Source organism: Anneissia japonica, unplaced genomic scaffold (assembly GCF_011630105.1).
Source record: "Anneissia japonica isolate Jap-2015-1 unplaced genomic scaffold, ASM1163010v1 scaffold483_len1788099_cov177, whole genome shotgun sequence".
NCBI lineage: Eukaryota > Metazoa > Echinodermata > Crinoidea > Comatulida > Comatulidae > Anneissia > Anneissia japonica.
In genome coordinates this window covers 467,935-491,930 of record NW_022682587.1, presented here as the reverse complement: position 1 = coordinate 491,930, position 23,996 = coordinate 467,935, and the positions used below count along the sequence as shown (strand labels likewise).

General features: G+C 33.5%; 1 protein-coding gene across 2 annotated transcripts; it reads left to right on the top strand.

Annotated features, from left to right (window-relative positions):
• The first annotated feature begins 4,446 nt into the window (after positions 1 to 4,446).
• LOC117100115 (PC3-like endoprotease variant B) lies at positions 4,447 to 22,944 on the top strand. 2 transcript variants are annotated; one of them, XM_033239724.1, is made up of 13 exons: positions 4,447 to 4,583; positions 5,577 to 5,747; positions 8,822 to 8,926; positions 9,462 to 9,593; positions 10,317 to 10,425; positions 10,554 to 10,591; positions 10,730 to 10,824; positions 11,449 to 11,537; positions 12,860 to 13,032; positions 14,267 to 14,497; positions 15,196 to 15,296; positions 15,807 to 16,028; positions 21,594 to 22,944. In XM_033239724.1, the coding sequence occupies exons 2-13, from the start codon at positions 5,580 to 5,582 to the stop codon at positions 22,381 to 22,383; spliced, it is 2,253 nt and encodes a 750-aa protein (XP_033095615.1). In that variant the 5' UTR covers positions 4,447 to 4,583; positions 5,577 to 5,579; the 3' UTR covers positions 22,384 to 22,944. The 2 variants fall into 2 exon arrangements, with proteins under 2 accessions (XP_033095615.1, XP_033095687.1); XM_033239796.1 differs by having other exon boundaries at positions 4,455 to 4,587.
• Positions 22,945 to 23,996: the final 1,052 nt, after the last annotated feature.

Below are 23,996 nucleotides of genomic sequence, written 5' to 3'. Positions count from 1 at the left end.
AGGTAGCTCTTTACGAGGATGGCAGTGAGGTCATGCACATGATCTTTGACGGCGTTGGTTCAAATCATATGAGCTTTTTCCAAAACCAGAACCTGATATCTTCACCATGGAGTGACCTACCTTCTTCTCAAACAAACTTCTTTAGTATTGAAGGACACGCGTAAGATATTACGTTCTTTTTAATTGTATAATAAAACATACAAAACCTTGTTATGCCAATGATATGTACGATCTGTCTCTCTTCTTACCCAGCCAGCCCGGTACGACGGCTTGGTCAGCCCGGTAAAAACCGTCAGTGGTGGGGGGGGGGGGAACAGTCTGCCCCTGCCCCGCCTGTTACGCCACTGTTTATAAGATGAATGGGAATATGAATCATGCAGATCTGGAATCAAACCTAGGTGGTGGGGTCAACATTCCTCCCCAGGGAAAATTTCGATTTCTAGATGGCGGGAAACGAGCTTTCCCGACTTCTGAGGTGTCTTTTAATTACTTTTTTGTTCTTCAAAATTCAAGGTTTTCCCATCTTGAAAACGTGGAGGGGGGGGGGGCATCGTATCAATTTCCCCCACTTTTCACCAATCTTCAATATATGAAACCCCAATTTTCAAAGTGAATGGAAAGACTAACATTTACGTATGACTGTCATGATTTTGCCTGTTCATTTTTCCAATCGCGGTGCGTATTTCCGGACCGAAATCGAATAAAATTGTTTGTACATGTCCTAACCATCTCAGTAACCACTACATATATTTTTTGGTGCAACGATTATCAGAGGCTAAATTAATGTGAAAACAATGTACTGTACGTTGTTAAAATTAAACTTATTAGGCCAATATTTTTACAAACTCAAAAGTGCACAATTTCTAATATCAAGGCGTTAAACGATTTATTCCTTTGTATATTATTATGACCCGTACGTATATACTAGTGTTAAATATTATCTGCGCACATAGATTACTGTTTTTCCTAATTTCAAACAATTATAGTTAGTCATTTGATTTTATATAGCCGTAATTAAACAATAATTATACAGCCTTTGACACGACAAGTCTATCGGTTTCTATTTATTTAAGTAGTGTTAACACAAGTTTACAAACCCCAGTGTTATGTGACAAAATCTCGCAATGACGTCATAATATTCAGTGGCCCTAAATTTTTCAAAATTATTTTTTAAAAATTGGAAAGAAAAGGAAAATTAGAATTAGAATTTAGGTCTGAGAGTGCCATTTCCGGTCATCTAGGTGTCATAATCATACATTTTCTTCATCAGCCCCAACCATGGTGGGGCTGAGGTCATCTAGTTTCCCAAATTGCGGAAGTCCCTCCCTGTCCCCACTCTATTTCGCTTTCCTGGAGCCGCCACTGATAACGATAAACCTTTATGTTTGTGAAATCGAAATGCTAACTAATGTTTTGTGTGCTTCCTATCTCCCTAGTCCTGTTAAATTTGATCGCAAATTAGACAGTAGTATTTCCACTCACAATTGTAGTACTAATACTACTAAAGTGGAGAAAAAGGAAAAACCTCTTGATTGATTTTAAAAGCACTGTACATACAAAGAGACTAAATTAATGACTGTTTTAAGTTTGTCTTGTTTGTTTTCCATGTTTCGAATACGTCACAAGCTAATCAGTAGATAGGCCCTACCGGTAATAAATCATTATTTTTATAAATGTTAGTTTGCACGAAATATATAAGTGGGCATGCATAATTATGATTACCAGGATAATTTGAAAAAAACTTTCTATGATGAGTATTTCAGTGGGGGCGATATTATAGTTGGCTTAGACCCTCCCTTCCTTCCTGAATTTCTCATTTAATCGTCTGTATCACCAATGAGTTGGTAATGTGCATTACTGGACTTTCATTTCCCTCGACGGGGAATTTCCTACTAGACCTTTGGTCCTATTACGAAATAAATAAAATATTCATTGGCGTTTAAAGTAGAGCCTAATTATTTCTTCTTTCAAAATTATTTTAACTGATTTTGAATTCGAATGTAATTAAGCAAAGCTTACCACTATAGTTAGGTAAGATGTGTATAAGAGACAGGTATCCGCCCCTGGCCCCAAACCAAGGCTTGAGCCTACGCCCCAAGGCTTTCTTATTTTGCATTTCGTCCCCCACCCCCACTTTCAAACACGGATCGACGCCCTTGGTGAGCAGCATCCTATCCTTGGAAGATACAATTTATTTTCAGAATTTTGCTTAAATCCGATGTTGTCGTAGGCCCTTTCGTTATTTAATGGTACGATTGAGTGCAATATTGCTTTTATAAAGCATGTTTCATTTTCTAAAGCAATTTAAATATTGGCAGGCATGTGTTTGTTTGATATTTTAAACTTCGATCAACAGTAGGCATATTGTTCACTGATTGTTTTGTATCGTCAGTAAATAGGCCTATGTTTAGCATTACACAATGAACAATTCAGATCTGCGTCAATCCAAGAAAAATGATTTTTTGCTTAGGCCTAATTTTGATAATGGGTTGTTACCTTTCAACAAAAAGTCTTGTTTTCTTCGAAGGCTTATTTCAAAACATACAAAGCAATTGAAATTTCGCAAGCAATGTTTTGTTTGATATGATGTTTGTTCAACTGGAGTCCACGGTGCTTTTTTTCATCGTCGGAAGATCATAATTTATAAGCAGGACAGGAATAAAGGCTGTTATTCGATTTACATAAAGCCTTGTGCTTCCTATTTTTTCCCAAACTTTGGATCTCGATTTTTTCGAGATAAGCTCGAGCTCTTTTCGACACTATAAATATGGTATTATTGCACTGGCATGGTTACTAAAAATTTAGACTTCGTTTGGTCCATTTCCCGGAGGTTCTCACTCTAATGACGGTACACTTAATATCTAATTGGCTTTCAAGCCGGTGCACCTACGTATAATGGTGGACCAATATGCTATAATAATATAGTACCGTATTTCATTCATTTCAGCTTCTTACACAGCTAATTTTAACCGACTGTGGCGATAGAAAACAAAAGTACCGCATGGTCGACCATGCCGATAGAAACAAAAGCTATTGGAGCACAATGTTCGACTTCCGCATGCAAATGGCGCTTGCACATTTTTTTGTTCCATAGAGTAAAAGAGTGAGTCACTATTCTGTAAATAATGACATAATAAACTCTATGGCACCAATCCAAAATTTGTCCGATGATGGGGTGGGGGGAGGGTGCAGCGATGTTAATGACGAGGGCGAGGTGGGAGTTGCTAAAAAGTCTTTCAGGAGGGGTTCAGGGGGTCCACCCCCCCCCCCGAAATATGTTATAGGCCTAATTTATTGGGTTCTAAAAGGTTTTTTAATAGATTAGAGTTTGTGTGTAAAAAAATACATACAATTTTTCTCCCCAACGGACTGTGGTTTTTCTTTCCGACGGGGCCGGGGTTGGGGACAGCTCTCCTCGACGAGGGGCCCCGGGCTCCCGCCCCATCCTCTCTTACTGGCGACACCCCTGCCACCTACCTATCTAACTCCTACCTTGTCATCTGCACTTTCCTACTGCAACGAAACTTAGAATACGGTATGATACTTAGTAGTAAGCATGCATTATATTATAGTTGGCTTAGACCCTCCCTTCCTTCCTGAATTTCTCATTTAATCGTCTGTATCACCAATGAGTTGGTAATGTGCATTACTGGACTTTCATTTCCCTGGACGGGGAATTTCCTACTAGACCTTTGGTCCTATTACGAAATAAATAAAATATTCATTGGCGTTTAAAGTAGAGCCTAATTATTTCTTCTTTCAAAATTATTTTAACTGATTTTGAATTCGAATGTAATTAAGCAAAGCTTACCACTATAGTTAGGTATGCGTGATTTTCTTCAACATCCAAGAAGAGCTCGAGGTTCGGCATTAATTAGACATAGTGCATTTTTATATTGGCTAGTCATGGTTTCCAAAATAAAAAATGTGATATAAGCCAACACAAAATCATTGTTCTACAGAACTGAAGAATCTACGGTCGAAAGCCAATTTGGCAGTGATTAATTTTGGCTTGTTTATCTTGTCAGCTCTTATGGAGAATTGAAACAGACATTGCCACTTCTTTTACAGTGCAATCTTAAATTTTAAGTTATACCTATTTATATGTAGACGTACTCTCATCTTTACAAGAAGGCGAATTAAACTAGGCCTATAGGCTATGCAAAGTTTCAACGCCATCTGAGAATGATTTAAATAAAGAATTGTTGATGATGATAATGATGATGACGGTGATGGTGATGCTTGGAAAATGTATTAATATCAAATAATTGTAATAAATTTAACCAACAACATTCCTGTTCGGTGTCTCAACAACTCAGCCCTGCAACATTCGGATCTTGAGTCGCATACCAGTCACAGGTTTTGAGCTTCAGGTTCCAGCTCTCTGTTTTAACGACTGCCCTCAAGTTTGTTATAAAATTAGTTACCTACCTAATTAGCATAACAAAACAAGATGGGTGAAGTTTAACCCCTCCTGATTCCTGCCGCTCTACCAAACTTTGACAAGAATACGGGCAAGGCAACAGCACAGCAATCTTCTTTCCGGAATTCCGGAATTGGGATACTCATAAAATCATAATCCTGTAAGTGAGTAGCAGTCATTGTTTACGAAATTAGACATACTGTACCTCTGACGTTAACTTATAGTTAGGCCTAGCTAGCTGGGCTAGGCTAGGCCTAGTTAGGTAGGCCAAACTAAGTCCACCAGGCCGTCTGTTGGTATTTACCAGTGTACTGTGCAATATTGTACCTTGCCCGTGCGTAGGTGGTGATAGTGTCTGATTTAGTTCGGCAGCTTTGGACATGGTTAGCCCTAAGTCAATGATTTTATAAATAATATGGAAGTTAAAGTAATCATCTATGATTTTGAACCCCGACCTGTTGTACCATTTCGTTTATAGATTATTTTGATTATAGAATAATATTAATGGCAGAAGTACAGTGGCAATTTTTACACCAGTTTTAAACCAATTCCTAACTAATTCTGATTTTTTATGTTATTATTAGGACAATAACATTCAATCAGAATTAAGAATCGGTTAAAGGCTGGTGTAGCAATATCCAACGCATACTTTGGTGGGCATCACACTATCTGTTCATCAATACTCAACCTTTGCAATTCAGCAACGTTATGTTAGTCCCCCCTTCCCCCTTTCTGGACAATTGGACTTTTTCTTGTCAGACACTACTCGGTCTTCAAACTAAAAATATTCAATTTGCTGTTTTGACCAAAGTTATTGTGATTGCTGATACTCAATTATTGTCTAATTTTTACACTATCCTAAACCTTAAATCTCTGCAGCGAGGGGTACGCCCCCCCCCCCCTTCTTGACCCACGAGAGATTTTATACCTAAATCCTGACCAGGGGCCTGAAGTTGCCATTTGCTCCATACCCTCTTGAACTTTTTAGAAATACAACAGTTTTTGTCAAAGAAAATTGTATTATCTTTTGACAACGTGTATTGTGTAATAATAGTAATATTTTGTTGATAGTGATACAGAGAGTGATGTAAAAAAAACCATAAATTTATATTTTCATAAATAAAGTAAAATTTTTCTTTCAATTTCTCCAAAGAAAATGAGAAGTGGAGCTGCACTTGTCGTTATCATAGTTGTTGCATTCACTTGTCAATCATTCGTGGAGCCTGAGAGAGTGTACTTAAATGAGTGGGCCGTGGAAGTGAAGGGAGGAGAGAGTGTCGCTCGCAACGTTGCATCAGATCATGGACTGCACTATATAAGAAGGGTAAGTGTATTTTTAATGATTATTTTTTATCCTAATTTACAAAGGAATTGAAAAACAAAATCTGGTTATATCCATATAATATTTAATGGAAAAATTATCTCTTGATAAACCAATAAAAACTTTTTTTATTCCTTGTTTACCGAACCCACTGCCTGCCAATAAAAGTTTTTCTTTATTTTTATTACGCCCGCCGCTGCCTTGAAATCTCCAAAAATAAGATATGTATATTTCTTCCTAATAATATAAATTTAAAGCATTGAACCATATACTGTATAAATATTTATAACATATTAAAAGTTTGAGGAATAAATTTTCTTCAAAGTAACAAACAATAAACCCCTGGGTAATGTGCATGGAAATGGTTTAAAAGTGAGCAAGTTAATATAGGCCAAAAGTAGAATAAATAGCGCCAAAATTGATCACTGTGTGCTTTCCGTGGTTCGATTCTTAACTTCAAGCAAGATAAAAAAAAATACCTAAAATGCATTATGATGTAGGGGTTACTCCACTAAGATCTTCAATTAAACCCTGTAAACAAAACTATAAAAATAATTGTTATTGTTATTGGCGCAGCTAGATTCAACATAGCAACTCAGAGGATGTGTTAAAATTGTAATGATTGCAGAGTCCTGATGTACGATTTGAGATTCATGGAAGAAGAAGCAGCCCATTGTTAAATCATAGAGGGAAACACAACTAAACTCTTTTTGATTTTAAATACGCCTATTAGGTTTTATCTTCAATAACATTAGTGCTTCAGTTAATATGATTTACTAAAGAACAGTGCTCATAAAAATTCATTTCGATACAAGACACTTCAAGTTCTGTGGCGCCAAGTTTGATCTCTGTTGTCCTGATCACTGTATTTCGTCAAAAGCCTTCTTTTCAAATCATACAATATAGAATTAGACCAACTTTTGCCCCATCTCTGTGTTTTCTTTAATTCAGTGTGATTCGTCAATAGTTCTTTACTTTACATAGATAATGAAAGGTTGGTGTACCACAAGACGGGAAAACGTTTTGTATTTTTCAAAAAATATTTCTAAACACTAAGCATAGGCTTTTGTATTGTGATAATACATTGGTAAAGCGACCCACCAAAGGTGACTAACGACTGTTAAACTGATGACACAAGCTGGTCACTTGTAGTACAATTATAAGAGTATAATTTAAAATTGCCAAAAAACCCTTTCAATAGACCTGACTTAAAGGAATGAGTTTCACCCAGATGTATAACGATTGCTTTTAACATGTCAGATAATATTTTTGGCCCGTGAGGTCAACTCTAAAAATAATTTGGCCCTTCAAACGAATTAATTTATAACCAATGTCCTATAGGATTCTAGGGGATCTAGTATAATTCTCCTACTGTAATAGAGCAGAATCCAAGATTCAGGACAATTCTATTGGATCCTATAAGAAATTTTCTTTTTCATCATCAACAAAAAAATCTTCGGGCACTCATGGTGCACCAAAAATTTTTCTTTTTTTAATTATACAAAATTATACAGAAATGTGTATTAATACTACTGTGTGATATACTGTAGCATAACTTTTCTGAATATCATCAATGTTGATGAAGTAAGATCAGAAGAAGCTTTATATTGCTAAACACATACTTTCAAATATTGAAAATAGAATCCTGTAAAAAGAGAAGATTGTTTTTGAAGACTTATAGAACATTGATAATGAATGAATGAATGAAACTTGATAAATTGAGATTATTGTACATAAGCAATTTAAAGTTCCATTGCAATGTTTTCCTCAATTTTTGGATTACAGTATGTAATTAATACTGTAGTAGGTCACATTTATCATTATCTTTTATGTCAAACTATATAATTTTATTAAAGAATTATGCATTTAATATGTATATTATTATGTTATTACTGTAGCATATTCTCATTTTTAATTTTTTTAAAAATGGGGGAGAGGTTGGACATGACGAAATATTCCCATATATGCTTTCTGATCATTGAGTTGGTTTATTATTATTTTAAACTAATTCTTCCATGCTTCTCTATAATGTCTGAGGTTAATGAGGCATGCATGCAAAGATGGACACCCATTTATCCGCCCACATTCAGATAAATGCTGCTGAATAGAAGGATCATATGCACTGTGACCCCATTGTAAACAACTTACAGTTTGTTGCACTGGCTTCTCCATGTATATTTGGTCATCTTTTCTTCAAAATGTATACTCAGAATACAGAATAAACACTCTGTGAAACCAGGAAGAGGTCAATTTCTCTGCTATCATTTTTCATAAACAATGACTTTACTTTTACTCTTAATGCAGTACATATTTTTCTGCCAAAAATGTCTAAATAATGTGGTAAAGAAAAGAAATTTTATTGCACTAAACAAAACTTATAATATCTAATACATCATGCTTATGTTGATATTTTTTTTATTTCGAGGTTAAAACTAAAATTTTTAACAATTTGGTGATGATCTCTGCCCGAGAAATGCCCGAAATTGTACACTTTGAAGGCTGATTTCTCAAATACTCTTTTTTAAACAGCTTTAACGTCATAAACGCCTTTAACTTTATAATGTAATGTCGAATTTACTGTATATGTTTCTATCGCCATTTTATAACTTTCAATTTACTGCTTATACCCTATATTTGTAACTAGTTTTTTTTTTTTTTTTTTTTTTTGCAAATAAGCGACTGGGTTTTTTTTCTTGTCTTTGCCACATTATAGTTTACAACATTTTTCTTGTTTGCACTCCTATTTTTGTAATCTTTTTTCAATGTGAATTAAGAATAGAAAATTAAAATTTAATTAACATCTCACGGGTCCCAAGTCTCTCAGAATTCATGGTAGTCCCCCAATAAATCAGGATGACACCTCGCACTCTCTCAAACAAGCAATAATCTTCCAAAATTTATCCCATCTCTGCAAATTTTTATTCTTAATGTTTGCATTTTTCACTACTTTATTATTGATTTTCTTTATCTAAGTCAGTGTCAAAAGGTTTGATTCTATGATAGAACTGTGTTTTTGTTATGATTATGATTTTATATATTTTCTTACTCATATTTAATATTATATATTTTTTTTTCAGATTGGCTCATTAAAAGATAAATATCATCTTTCTCGTGGCGCAGAGGTGGTGCGCTCAAAACGAGCTGCTGATGATGTCACAGAACTACTAATGGAAGACGAAAGGGTAAGCTTCCCAAACATCTCAAATAGGTTTAATTGGAGTTAGAAGTTAATGTGTTCAGTCAATTAATCCATCAATCAATTAATCAATCAATCATTAATCAATCCATCCTTCCAACAATCCATAAATCCATCAATCTGTCAATCAATCAGTCCATTAATCTATTATTCAATTAATCCATCCATCCATCAATCAATCAATCTATATCAATCCATTAATCTATCAATTAATTAGTCAATTAATCCATCAATCTATCTTTCTATCTATCTATCTATCTATCGACCGATCGATCAATCAATCAATCAGTCCATAAATCCATCAATCTATCAATCCATCAATCAGTCCTTCAATCAATCCATCAATTAAATCACACTTATTCATTTAATGGAAATTAGAAACAAAAAAATATTAACATTTTACGATTATTTTGAACTTAAGTATTAAAAATCAGGCAACAAAGAACCTTCAACCTAAACCCCTTGAAATAGTGATAGAGCATTTTAATTAGTTTTCGTCATGATTGACAATTTCTTGGTAGGTTTTATGGGTAAGCCAGCAACCTGAGACGATGCTGGGGCGACGATCAGGAAATTTTGTGCCCCCTGACGTGACTGGAGATGACTACGACATAAGTTTCAATGATCCAAAGTGGCCTAAGCAGTGGTATCTTGTAAGTGAAAAATACTTACATAATCAAAACTTCTTGGTATGGTAATTATAGCAGTAATCAGTTCTGACACTGTTTTCATAGTGAAAAATGCAACATATGTATGCATTCACCGTCAAATATCAATATTATTTTTAGTGGTAATTGATAGCTCTAAACTAAACTTGAGGCTGTGATTGAAGTCTACAATTGAACTTGAGCCTATGTGGCGGCTGTAGGCTGCGATTGAAGTCTGTGATCGAACAACATCCTATGTATGATCGAACTTGAGCCTATGTACATTCCGTAGGCTGTGATAAAATAAAAAGGAGAGAGAGAGTGCATCTGCTCTTGATTTTAGCAGAAAAAATGTAGCCTGAACAAGAAAAAAACAAATACTTACTTTAGTACCAATTGTTATGTTTTGCTGTGTTCATGATAGAATGGAAGAATTTCTATCACAGCCAAGCACAATTGAAGAAGCAGTGTTAGTTAATTCAGGGCTATTAGATTAAGAATATTTTCTAGTTTATTGAACATATTTTTGGTTCCTATTCATATCAACATACAATATACTAAGACAAGAGTCTTTTTCGTAAGGTAAGGGTCGAGTTAACTCTGGAAATGAGTGAAATCAAGGGATCTACTTGCGTTGCTCAAATTTTCCAGTAAGAATTTTCCTGCAGTTCGGGCATAAACCCTTTCTAAATATGCCAATGCAGTTCACATCTATTTTCTCTTTCACAGCATAATGATGGTCAGCAGGGGGCAGTCCCTGGGGTCGACATGAATCTGGTCCCGGCCTGGAAACTAGGATTTACCGGCAAAGGTGTTGTTGTTACTGTTGTGGATGATGGTATGTAATAATTTTTTAATTGTTATTAATTGCTTCATTCAAATATTTTGAGATTTCATTTCAGATTTCAAATAATAAGATATTTATTGATTGTGAGATTTATTTTTCTGTGATGTTTGTTTTTATAGGCATGGATTATACTCACCCTGATCTCTCTCCTAATTTTGTAAGTTTCATTCTTCAGTTTTGATTTGATTTTTAGAATGATTTTTATCAGGCCTATTATCATTAAAATTCTTGTTTTTGTTGTTGAATATTTATTGTATGTATATATTTATATTTATTTTATATCCTTTATTTTTAGGATAAAGATGCAAGTTTTGATTTCAACAATAAAAGCAAAACTGCCGATATTGACCCTCGACCCAATGATTCTAAAGAAGCTGGAATGGAAAATGCGTAAGCTTCATTTTTTTTTCGTAATAAATTTTCTTCTTTAATCTTAACATACAAAGTTAACTTATTGATCTATACCTGCACCAATGACTAGGATGCTACTGCTGTACACGTTGACCTCATGCTCAAGCCTACATCTCATGGTGGTGCCAAGATGTTCTAGTACTATAACCAGGCCCCTAACTGGGCCCAACATTGCTTAACTTCGGTATTCTGATGACACCTGTATTACACTGTGCCTAGCTATATATTTTTATATTTGTTTGATTCATTAAATGGGGTAGCAATGTGAAGTGCGTAGAATGTTGTTTGTAGAAGTGGTTTGGTGCACCAGGAATGGTATGGTTTGCCAAACTTGAGGTCTGGGCTTCATCCCTCGCTGTGCATTTTGCTCGTGTCCTTGAGCAAGGCACTTTATCTACATTGCATCTCTCTACCTAGGAGTATAAATGGGTACCTGGTGGGGTTGCCTGCTCCTGCACTGATTACAGCAGACCCAATGACTGGGGGTCAAAAGCACTTTGTATCTGTAAGGAAATGCGGTATTTAAATAACCGAATGATATAAAAAAATATATCAGGTTTCATTTAATGATGAACACTAATGCTTTCTTCTGCTTTTTTACAGGCATGGTACAAGGTGCGCCGGTGAGATAGCCGCCGTTGCCAACAACGGCATCTGTGGCGTGGGTGCTGCATATGAAGCTAGTATAGGAGGTATGTCCAAAGTCTCAATTCCCAAAACCTGAACAATTCTTCATGATATTTAACTATTTCGACATTACCCCCTCTATAGTTTTAAAAAGTTCATTAATATTTCAGCAAGGATTTAGTTTTGTATATGATCTGTGAGATATAATCAATATTAAAAATTATGTTTTGCTCAACCTGACATGTTATCAATCTGTATACTCATTACTTCCCCAAATCAATATTTTTGTCTTATAATGTTTCTGTGTTAATTTGTTGTGAATTGATTTTTATTGTAATATATGGTCACAAGCCTCTGACATTTATAATAATTTTCCTCTTCTCTTAAATTTCCATCATATTTTGACAGGACATGAGTGGTAAGTATCTTTGAAGCATTTAAATGCACAATGTTTGCATGCATTAAAAATTACTGCATTTTTTTTTTTTGACCCCGGTAATAATTGGTTTTATCAGTTGTTTTCTATTATAATTTCTGGTTTTTGTATTTCAATTTTGTCTAATATTTTGTATTTTTGATGCATTTTATTTTATAAAATTTTAATTTTTTTTGTGTCTGTCAGATAAAATAATGTTTGATGAGACTTTTATACTATATGCAAATTTGAAATATAATTTGATCAAACAAATCATGTGTCTTCCATGTCTGTTTGACCGCTCAACAATTTTACCTCTCATGAATTCCCAACTTTATCATATACTACTACCCAATTCACCCAAGTCATTGCTGTTTAACAATTCACCCAAGTCAGAAACTTGTGCTTGAGAAGATTTAGCAACTGTCCACTGCTAGTGCTACATATCTATTTGAGGTGCATTTGTTTAGCATGCTCCCCATGTAATATCCATGTATGGTAAGAAAAACAGACATTGCAATACTCCCAAAGATATTTAACATGAATATGTGTGCATGTTCACAGGCTGGAGGTATATTTCATTCTGGCCTTGCATGTATCTTCAATATCTCTGTATTCACTTGTGTAAATAAGACACTGGTTTCAGTTAGAACATCTGGAAGTCTTTGTAATACAGTATATAGCATTTGTCCCATCAAACAATTATTATTTAAATAGAATTAAACACCTGCTAAAAAAATTATTATTTATTTAAAAATATTAATTTGCATGTTTTCTTTCGACAGAATTGTTTTAAAGTGGATTTTGCAAATGAATTAATTGAATACAGCATGTACTGAATTTTGTTAAATGTCATTTATGTTAAACCATGCTGTTGCAATGAAACTGTTCTCATGAAAAAAGTGTTTACAATGTACATTCCAGGTTTGTCAGCTGTCAGTCAAAATTCATAGGGATTTTTTTCATTGTTAGGGCTAAGGATTCTTGATGGAGGAGTGACAGATGCTATGCAAGCATCTGCTGTTTTGTTTAACAACAGTCACATTGACATCTACAGTTGTTGCTGGGGACCTCCTGATGATGGCAAGACATTCCAAAAACCTGGGGAGCTTCTTACACAAGCACTTGAGAAGGGTGCTAATGAGGTAACACAGTATATCAAATAGTATTTGTATAAAGTTAAATCTTATATGCCTAAACTGTGAAATCTTTCATAGGTACTGTTGATTTGCTTTGGAACTATGTGTAAATCATTGTAATTCACTGTGGAACCCATGGCTGCTATAGTGGAACCACTGACAGTTACTGTGGAACCAATGGCAGTTACCATGGGGCTGATCCAGAGATCTAGAATACTACCCTAGGTGCATTTCCCCGCGATTTTTTTGTTTTCTAGACGCCCGAAAATAACCTCTGAGGTGATTTGGGCGATCAATTTTTTCTTTTTCTTTCTTTCTTTCTTTTTTTTGACTGTCTAAAAGGCCCCCCCCCCCACCTTCCAAATCTTTTTTTGACTGTCTAAAAGAGCCTCCCTCCCCCCCACCTTCCAAATCTTCCCCCTGGTTGCTATGGAACCAATGACTGTTAATGTGGAACCACTGACAGTTACTGTGGAACCAATGGCAGTTGCTGTGGAACTAATGGCAGTTACTGTGCAACCACTGACAGTTGCTGTGAAACCAATGGCAGTATGGCAGTTGCTGTGGAACCAATGGCAGTCACTGGAACCACTGACAGTTACTGTGGAACCAGTGGCAGTTACTGCAGAACCACTGACATTTACTGTGGAACCAATGGCAGTTCTAATGACAGTTATTATGGAACCAGTGGCAGTCACTGTAGAACCAATGGCATTTATTGTGGAACCAATGGTAGTTACTGTCTGAACAATGACAGTTCCTGTGGAACCATTGTTTATTACTGTACTTTGGAACATTTATAAGTCACTTCAGGAACTAATAGTTGGATACTTGTAGAACCATATATTTGTTACTGTTGAACCATTTGCAGTTATTTTTTACCAATTAGTAGTAACTGTGGAAGTCAGAATTAAAGGTAAAAAAAGGTATGTACAGTAACCTGAAGTGAACAAAAAGGAAAGAAAAATTAAGAAAGGGTAAGGAATGAAAGAAAAAGGGAAGGAAAGGAAAAGGAAAGGTAAGGTAAAGAAATGAAAAGCAAAAGAAAGAAAAAGTAAAAGAAAGGAAAAGACAGAAAGAAAAAGGAAAGAAAGAAATGAAATCCTGGCACCACTCCTGATTGGCAGGGGAAAGGTCAACCATACTGTATGTGTACCCTGTAAAACCATTGGTAGTTTCTGTATTAAGTGCAATATAAATCGGTTGACATTATCAATATAACCATACTTTATATTTTCAGGGTCGTAATGGCAAAGGATCCATCTTTGTTTGGGCCTCTGGTAACGGTGGTGCTCAGGATGATGACTGTAGTGCTGATGCCTATGTCGGAAACATCCACACCATATCTATAGGATCGGCAAATGATAAAGGCCAGTCAGTATATTTCATGGAGAAGTGCCCTTCAACCCTCGCTGTGACCCTGTCCGGTGGACCTCACAAAGCATATACTGATTTTAACATGAATGAAGTGGTGAGTATATATATGTTGATTTATGTCGCACTATTTTTTTTGGCGGCTTCAGGATTTGCCTGACGGGGTGGGTTCTGGGGTACCTGACAGGGGAACCAATGTCCTCGATGAGAGCAAAGTTGTCACGGTCTGACATCGCTCAAGATGTTTCATAAGTGGTCTACAGAAAGTTGGTATTGTTGTTTATTATTGAAGTGGTGGCAGTGATGTTGAATGGAAGTGATAGTAGTGGCAGTGGTGTTGATTGCAGTGGTGGGGATGGCAGTGGTGATGATGGCAGTAGTTTTATTGATGGCAGTGCTTGTATTGGTGGTGGTGGCCATGCTGGTGCTACTGATGACAGTAGTTATTGGTGGTGGTGGTGGTGGTGTTGGTTGAGGCAGCAGTGGTGGTGGTTATGCTGTCAGTGGTTGATAAGTGGTGTTGATGGCAGTAATAATGGGAACAGTGGTGGTATTGGTGGTGGTGATGATGGCAGTGGTGTTAGAAATGGTAGTAATACAATATTGATGGCATTGATGATGGTAGTAGTGATGCATAATTTTGTCTTTTTTCTTTGTATGAGTTTCTTTAACAATACAACCAGAATTTCTTGGTGCACAATATCGAATCTTAAGTCTTTGAATCAATAAATATATTATTTTGGTTAATACTTTTAATTATCTCTTGATTGTGGAAAATCTCTTACTTTGATCCAGACCACAACAGATCTGCACAACGGTTGCACATCTAAGTTCATTGGTACGTCAAGTGCAGCACCATTGGCGTCTGGGATTCTTGCCCTTGTACTACAGGCAAAGTATGCTTCATTGCTAATTATTTAATTATAGTATTTTAAAAATTACTATAAAAATGTGATAAAATTTATAAAGCACTTATATAAAATTTAACTTGCCATCAGTATGAGAACATAAAACGTTGAAGAAAAAATAGTTCTCGTACATATCTGTGGTTAAATTCAAAAGTGCAATTAGTTATACTTCATATTTGTATATTATATAGTTTTGTATATTGTTTTGCTACCTAGGGTATACATACATTTTTAACTGATGTTCTTTAACATTTAAGTCTATCAAATAACATTATTCATACTTTGTCTTAGATATATAATTAGCATTTTCATTCAGTTTTAAGATATTTTCATATTTACATAATGTTTACATTCTAATACAGCAATAGACTATATAATATTTCTTGAATTTAAATCTTAAAATTAACCTTGAATTATTAATATTTTATCCCTCATACAGAAATTCACTGTTTATTATTTTTCTAACTATACATATTCTTCCCCACACCACCACTTTAGCCCATCGCTAACATGGAGAGATGTTCAGCATATCATCGTACATGGCAGCCATATTCCGAACCCAATGGAGGGCGGGTGGCACATCAATGGCGCAGGCTATCATCTCAACCATCGATTCGGTTTTGGTGTCCTGGACGCCGGTAAGATGGTGAAATTGGCTCTCACTTGGGAGAATGTACCAGAACAACAAACCTGTAAAACACCTGTCACTGAATATAATATGTAAGTTATGCAATTATCATATAATTATTTTAATCATTATTATGGTTATTATAATTATTATTAATATTTTAATTATTATTAATACTGTTTTTGTGATTGATATTATTGCTATTGTTATTATAGTTTGGTTCAGTTTATTGCTGTTAATGTTGTTTTTGTTGTTTTTGTGTTGTTATAATTTTATTACTAACCTGAAAAATTATATACTTACATATTTAAATATGTAAATATATATTGTTGTTGGTTTTATTATTGTCACTAAGATTGTTCTTATTATTGCTTTTCTTATTATTATTGTTGTTAATATATATTTACTATGTTATTGTTGTAATTATTATTGTGTTTGTTATTTTTGTTCTCATTATTATTTTAGTACTAACCTGAAAAAATTTAATCTTTAAATATTCGTAATCTTAAATCTGTCTCTTATACACATCTAGATGTGTATAAGAGACAGATACTTTATATTTTCAGGGTCGTAATGGTAAAGGATCCATCTTTGTTTGGGCCTCTGGTAACGGTGGTGCTCAGGATGATGACTGTAGTGCTGATGCCTATGTCGGAAACATCCACACCATATCTATAGGATCGGCAAATGATAAAGGCCAGTCAGTATATTTCATGGAGAAGTGCCCTTCAACCCTCGCTGTGACCCTGTCCGGTGGACCCCACAAAGCATATACTGATTTTAACATGAATGAAGTGGTGAGTATAAGATTAATCTGACAAATTTCATAACCACTTGACCACAAATATGTTGTGGTGATCCAAGTGTCAGTAGGATTTGAGTTCCTTTCATTCTTCACATTTCTTATATGTATGAGGAAGGACTATTGTTGTCCGAAAGCTCATGTTATAATTCTGGCTGTTTACTTACGTATACATGTCATTTTATCTGTTTCTGATCAAATTTGTATCTCTACCGAGATCCAGCCATTGTTTCCCACTGCATTGTTTTTTTAGTATTTTGCCTTCAAATTTGTATGTATATGCTGTATGTATATGTGTATACATGTACATCAGAGGGACCTACAGGTTCACTCTTATTTACATACATACACATAATTATTATTGTTACTACTACTATTATATTTTTTATCATCCAACTTTGAATAAGGTATTAAAAGTGTTTCATAATTATATATATATTTTTATTATTGATAATTTAAATTATTAATGTTGAAGCTACCAAGCTCTCAATATTATCGAAACCCAAAGGGTTTATCATCTGGAGAATAATTAACCTTGATATTTAAGATGAGAAAATCATCAGTTAAAATGAAAAGAACAAATTTAACATTTTAAGAAATCACATGAAAAAAATGAAAACACGTTATAGAGATTTCAAGACGTAGTATGTCTGATTAATTACATTGTAGGCTGTTAGTTCTAACAGTTAAGATTACATTCTGCGTCTTTTATACAATAATAATTGCCTTAGGCTAGACTCTTTTATGCAAGGTAGTTTTCCAGGATTACAGCCCCACAATATCTGACAACTATAGTTCCTAACGCAAGCAATCACATAATGACTGGTTTTTTTTTTGTCTCGTCTTCGTTCATATCACCATCGTGTAATCAACGTCACGGTATACAACAATTTTTAAATTATCGTTTGCGATAATCATCAAGGTGTACATGACTTGGGATTTAACCTAGATAAGATGCGCTTTGAATGCGTGTGTTGAGAACAACTTTGCGTGTGACTCATTATTGTATCATTTACTCTGATGGATGAGTCACACTTACCGTTGAACATTCTACAAGAGCAATCAACGATGATGCTATTAGAACACCTGCATTGGTTCTGATAAACCTTGAGGGGCTTGTAGCTCTTTCAGTAATCCTTCCAAATTTGAAACATTTGTTGAAATCATCTTATTTTAAACATATATCATAAAAAGGTTTTACTTCAAAAAAACCTTGGTAATTCATGGTTATTTTGGGAGATTCTAGTCTGAGAATAAATGGGAATTTGTGTCAGTAATTCTACTTTTAAAAAATCACCTTCTTAGGTGGTTGGGGAACAGACAATATTTTATAATTTGAAATCCATAAAAAAAAGTTATAATACATAATTTTGTAGTATTAACATTAGAATTCACAAATTTCTTATAGGAAAAATAATTCATGTTTAATTTGCAGTGTTTATCTTTGCTGGCACTAGCCTGGGAATTTTTCCCATTGGTCAAGCATACTTTAAAAAAAAAATTTACCGATCCAAGAAAAGTTATTGTGAAAGCAGTTATCAATATGGTGGTCTAAAAAACACATTTTTTCCTATCTTATTACACAATAACATCTTACATCTGTGGCAACCACCCGGGGCCAGTGGCATATCTAGAGGGTGCGGGGGGTCTCCCCCTCCCAAAAATCACAGTCAAGTATAGTTAAAAATCACCTAAAACCACCTTATTTTGCGAATTAGTGCCCCTAAACTGATCAAGTCCCCTCCCCCTCACTTCACCTTCGCACCAACCATCAGCACTCCCATTTCAAAACTTCTAGATACGCCACTGCCAGGGGCAGAGTGGGTAAGAGTGTTTTTATTTCTAGAGCCACACCTTGTGCAACAGTTTAGTATTTAGACTCTCAATAATTGAGCTCTTTCATTGGAGGTGTCTTTAATTAGAGAAAGACCAGTAATAACATTAAGTGTATTATATTGCCCTTCTCCAGTCAAAGGATATATCAAAAGTACTTAAAATGTTTCTTTTAATCCATTTCTCCCAGTGGTCATACTATCAATAAACATGAACTATTATAGTAGCAATACGCTGTAAAAATGCAGAAACTAGTAAATAAAAACATAATGAAATCTAAAGTCTCTCTCAATTGTAGATCACTTCTGGGACCAGGGTTTTCTTATGGTCTTTAGCATTCGACAATTTTGGACCACAGAAAAAAGAGTCAAATAATAAAAAATACAAAAAAATACAAAAGAAAAGCATCTTCAGTTGTCAAAAAAAGTGATAGCAGTTAATACCTTAGCAATTAATTTGTTGTACTCATCTTGTAGGGTCAACTTTCTCAAATTAGAAATTGTTAAAATTGCACTTCAGCAGCAATAAACAAGCACTAATGCATTTCTTAATATCAGTATTAATTTATTCAGTCTTATCTGTGTAATACAGTGTATACATGCGATTAGATATAATAAGAACTCTATCCATTGAGAAATTGTTCGATCAAAAGCAAAATCCCTAATTCCGTACAAGGTTTCCTGTACAAATTGCAACTGATAGGATTACAGCACTTCATGAAATAGCTTTTAGTAAATCAAATTTGTTTTCTGATTTCGGATTAGCGATTTATTCACTGTATCGCCAGTGATACCCCTACTTAAATAAATTAAAACAATATCATCTAAATAGATTACTGTATGCATAGAGAGATCTTGGAGAGAAACAATTCGCTGTCAATATTGTTTAGTGGTGATTTTCAGCGCAAGTTCGCTAAGCAGTGTCATTACCCCCTCAGGACAAGTTGATCATTATTTTTATGAAGTTTGCACAAGAACAAGCGCTCAAAGTCTGCTTGCGTTTGCTCTCTGTAAGATTGTTCGGTAATCTCGTAAGCATGCTCAGATTAACCGCAGCTCCTGACCGGAGTGTCAGAGCAAACAAAAGATCTAGCACTCCCTCAAGATGGATACGTATGTACGTATCTATTCATACATTGATTAGAGAGCTATTCATCATTGATTCGTGTACTATAGAATCATTTGTTAATATATCTTGACTTTTGATGTGCCAACAGCCTTAACCTTCACATGAAGTGTTTTCATTAGTAGATTAATGACTGTCGTTGATCTTTCGGGAATTTTTTCCCAGTTATAAAAAATCTGAAGTATCTGAATGATCCGTTTCATTATTGAATTAAAATTCCTTCACTCTGTTGTATATCACATTTATATTTTTTATCATAATTATTGCCATTGTTAATGTTATTATTGTTATTATTTTATCAATGTATTATTATTGCTGCTGTTTTTTTATTTGTTAACTTTATTATAAAATATTGTTCTATATCTTATTTTATATTACAATTTTATTATAATTATTGTAATTTTTGTCAATATTATTAATTTGTGTTAATATTGTCATTGTTTATTGTTTTTATCATTATTAGTATTAATATTGTTGTTGTTCTTGTTATTATTATTGATATTTTTGTAATATTTGATCAGATTTTGTTTTAGACAATCTCATTAAACATTAAACATTATCTTTCAGGCAAACATTAAATAGTGTATGTTTAATATACGGTTGTCGATAGCAGCTTTTATTTTATTTTTATTAAAATCATTAATATTATTATTAATTTATTAGTGTTATTATAAGTATTAGTAATAATATTGTTCTTAATATTAATTATTATTATTATCATAGATAATCTTTGATCAAACTTAGTTTGAGACATCCTGATCAAACATTATCTCACAGCCGAAAATTTAATAGTGTATGCCTAATGTAAGGTTATCGATAACTTTTATTTGTAAAGGTAAAGTATATGGCTTGGTTAAATGGATGGTACATGTCTTAGAGCACCTTGGTTCTGGGTTCAATCCATATAAAAATATATATGTATATATATATATATACTATTTTGTAATTGATATAGTTTCTTGTATAAAATTTATCTTTATTTTATGTTTTTTTATATGCTTCTTGTTTCCAGTAAAATCAATCTTTTCTAAGACACTTGAGAGAATATAATTATGATTAAATTTTGTATCATATTTTGAGAAAGTCATTTTTTTAATACAACCATTCTTGCCCAATATTTTAGGAATTTTGTGTAATACTTATGTACTTTACTGAAGTATTTATTTCTTTTACTGTTTGTATTTCTTTGTTTGTTGATCCCTATTATATAGTTAATGTTATTGTTCTTTATGTTTTAACTCAATTGCAATGTTTTTAAGCTTTTTTGAATTGTCTTTGTGTTGTATATTGTAAAAAAAAACACAGTTCGTACTACTATGTTTTTAAAATTTATTGATTAATTGAGTAAATATACCATTTATATACTTGTACTTTAGACCGATGTTCCGCAAACTATTAGATGCTGCCCATATTTGGGCCGTGAAACATTTTTGGAGGTCTGTGAAGCCATCTGAGAAATTGAAAATAAATAACAAAGATGTGTTTCAACTTAATCAATATTAGAGAGTTTATGGAGACTAAATGCTTTAAAACAATCTAATTTAATACCAAAGTACTTTGAACGATTTATAATTCCTTAACTATTGACTTTAGTTGTAACAATAATAGCTAGCAGTAGCAGCAATAGTAGTAAAAAAAAATTAGTAGTGTTTTTTTTAACAATATAGAAATATATATATATATATATATATATCAACTTATTGTTTTTATCAAGTATATTTTTAATATTAAGTTTTGTTCAAACTGTACAGTATTACTGTTCAAACGGTATAGTATTATAATATTAATAAAAAGTTTAGTTGTTATTAGAAATTTGTTAGTGAACATCGTTATGATAATTAATACTATGTGTTTCATTTAACTGAATTTCTTAACCTTTAAACTTTATGTTCTTCAGCGAAGCAGCTCAGGGTGAAACGAAAACTATTTTTATAAAAGTCGAGAACTGCCACAACATCAAGCAGCTGGAACACACGCAGGCACACATCACGTTTCAGTCCCCACGTAGAGGAGACATCAGTATCATGTTGTATTCTCCATCCGGCACCCCCTCTGAGCTGCTCTCAACGCGCAAGTACGATAGTGATTTTAACGGAATAAGCAATTGGCCGTTCATGACCGTGCATAACTGGGGTGAAAATCCGCAAGGCATATGGACGCTGGAGTTCACGTACAACGAAACGCCGAAAGATATTGATGACCCGCCAGATGTAATGCCAAGAAAAAAATCTAAGGCTGTATTAGTATCGGTAGGTTTAACATTTTATGGCATCAGAGAGATAGAAGTGAATGACAACAAGGAAAATGTGGATCCAAATCCTGCGATAAATCCGCAGCACGCAGGAAAGAGTAATCAAAATACGGTTGTTGATATCTACAATGACGAGCAACTCCACAATGAGGAAATAGTACTAGATGTTAATGATATCTCGGGTGCGGCAAAGCTGCCACCGAACAAAGACCACAATCTTGATGAAGATGGGGATCTCATCGACACAGGCAATTTTGATGGCGTACTTTTGGGGGCCAGTCAGAATATAATATTAGATGAGAATTTTCTAGATAGTTTGGATGTGAAAGAACTTAAAGTTTTATTACGGGAAGTAGTCCTAGAGGAAAAAGTACTTGAATTGGAGAGAATGCTTGAGGGCCAGCGTAGTAAACGAAGCCCACCTGGTCAGGGTTAAAATGGAAAAATCAGAATTTTACAACTCATGATTTAAGATCACTGTGTTATCAATTATTACCAGTCTTAAATATATTATAAGTTAATCATGACATCATCACTATAACTAACAAGGTTATTTTTGCATTCCCTCAGGATTTTTTCATGCATTAATCTAACATTTGTATAATAGTTTCCACCAGTCTGTGGTACACAACTATACTAATTGCTTAATAGTATATATTATGATGATTTTTATAACATATTGCTGATGGGCCTCAGGTTTTAATCTCTTTTTTCCCCATTATATTAGATATGTTTATTTAAACTCATGTACTTGTTTATATACATACTTATTTGTTTATATAATCTAATTCATTTATTAGCCTATATAATGTAATTTACATTTATGTAAATTCATGTTTGTGGGTAAGTAAACCCATGTATTGGCTTATATATACTCATTTATTTGTGTATATAAACTTAAATGTATTTGGTTATTTAAATTTAAATAATTGATCTTTTTCATTTATTCATTTATATAAATGCTTTTATTTGTTTAGACTATATAAACTTGTTAAATCTCATATATTCATTTGTTTATATTTACTAAATGGTTTATATAAACATGTTTTGTTTATATGAATTTTTTTATTCATTTGTTTTTATAAACTCATTTTTTTGTTTGTTAATTTTATAATGAATATTTATTCCACAAACTTTTGTCAGTCGTCTTTGCTGGCTTCATTAGGTGCAGTGGTGTGCTATAAACTAATTTATTTTTTTTAATGTAATAGATTGTTTATAAACTCACTTTTATTTTGCTTGGTTATACCAACTCTTTAAGTTTTCTTTTAACCCACCATTGTTGATTTGTTTATTTTTTATTTTATTTATTGTATTATTTTATTTGAACCATATTTAATGAGGGTGTATCAACCAGCAGAAGCTGATTATTTAGGATATTGATATTATGCAGTAAATATATTTATTTATTTGTTTGTTCATATTGATAAACTTTTTTATATAAACCAATTTCTTTTGTGTTGCATAAACTAACTCATATGTTTGTTTATATAGACTTATTTGTTTTTAAAAACTTAATGTTTTGTTTGGATATAATTCTACGTTTATAGTAGGTATTAATAATATATTTCACAAACAATACATGCAAATTTCACAGATGTTTGTACTTAATTTTTTTTGGTTTAATGATGCAAATTTTGATTTTTTATGCTACCAATATTAAAGTCATACATTAAAAAAAAATTAATTGTTAAAAAAGTGCCTGAGAGACTGAATGTCTAATCTAATACATAATACACTTTTATTCAGCCTTTTTACCAAAAAAGGATATTTATATGATTGTATTATGTTTTCTTTTTTTCTTGAGTGGTTTGTGTTGATCCGACTTTTTTAAAACAAGAGTTGGACACAATAAAGTGTGACAGGTCTAAGAGGTATTGACGTCATATTGCGTCATCTACATACTTTGGCTTGAGTTCTTGTTTTCCTCTGAATTCTGAAATGTAAAGATAATAATAGAGAAAAGTAAAAATTCACTCTAAGAGAATGGTTTCCCACCTTCTAATATTAGATGAAATAGACCCAAAATATTTAGCTGATTTATTTTTA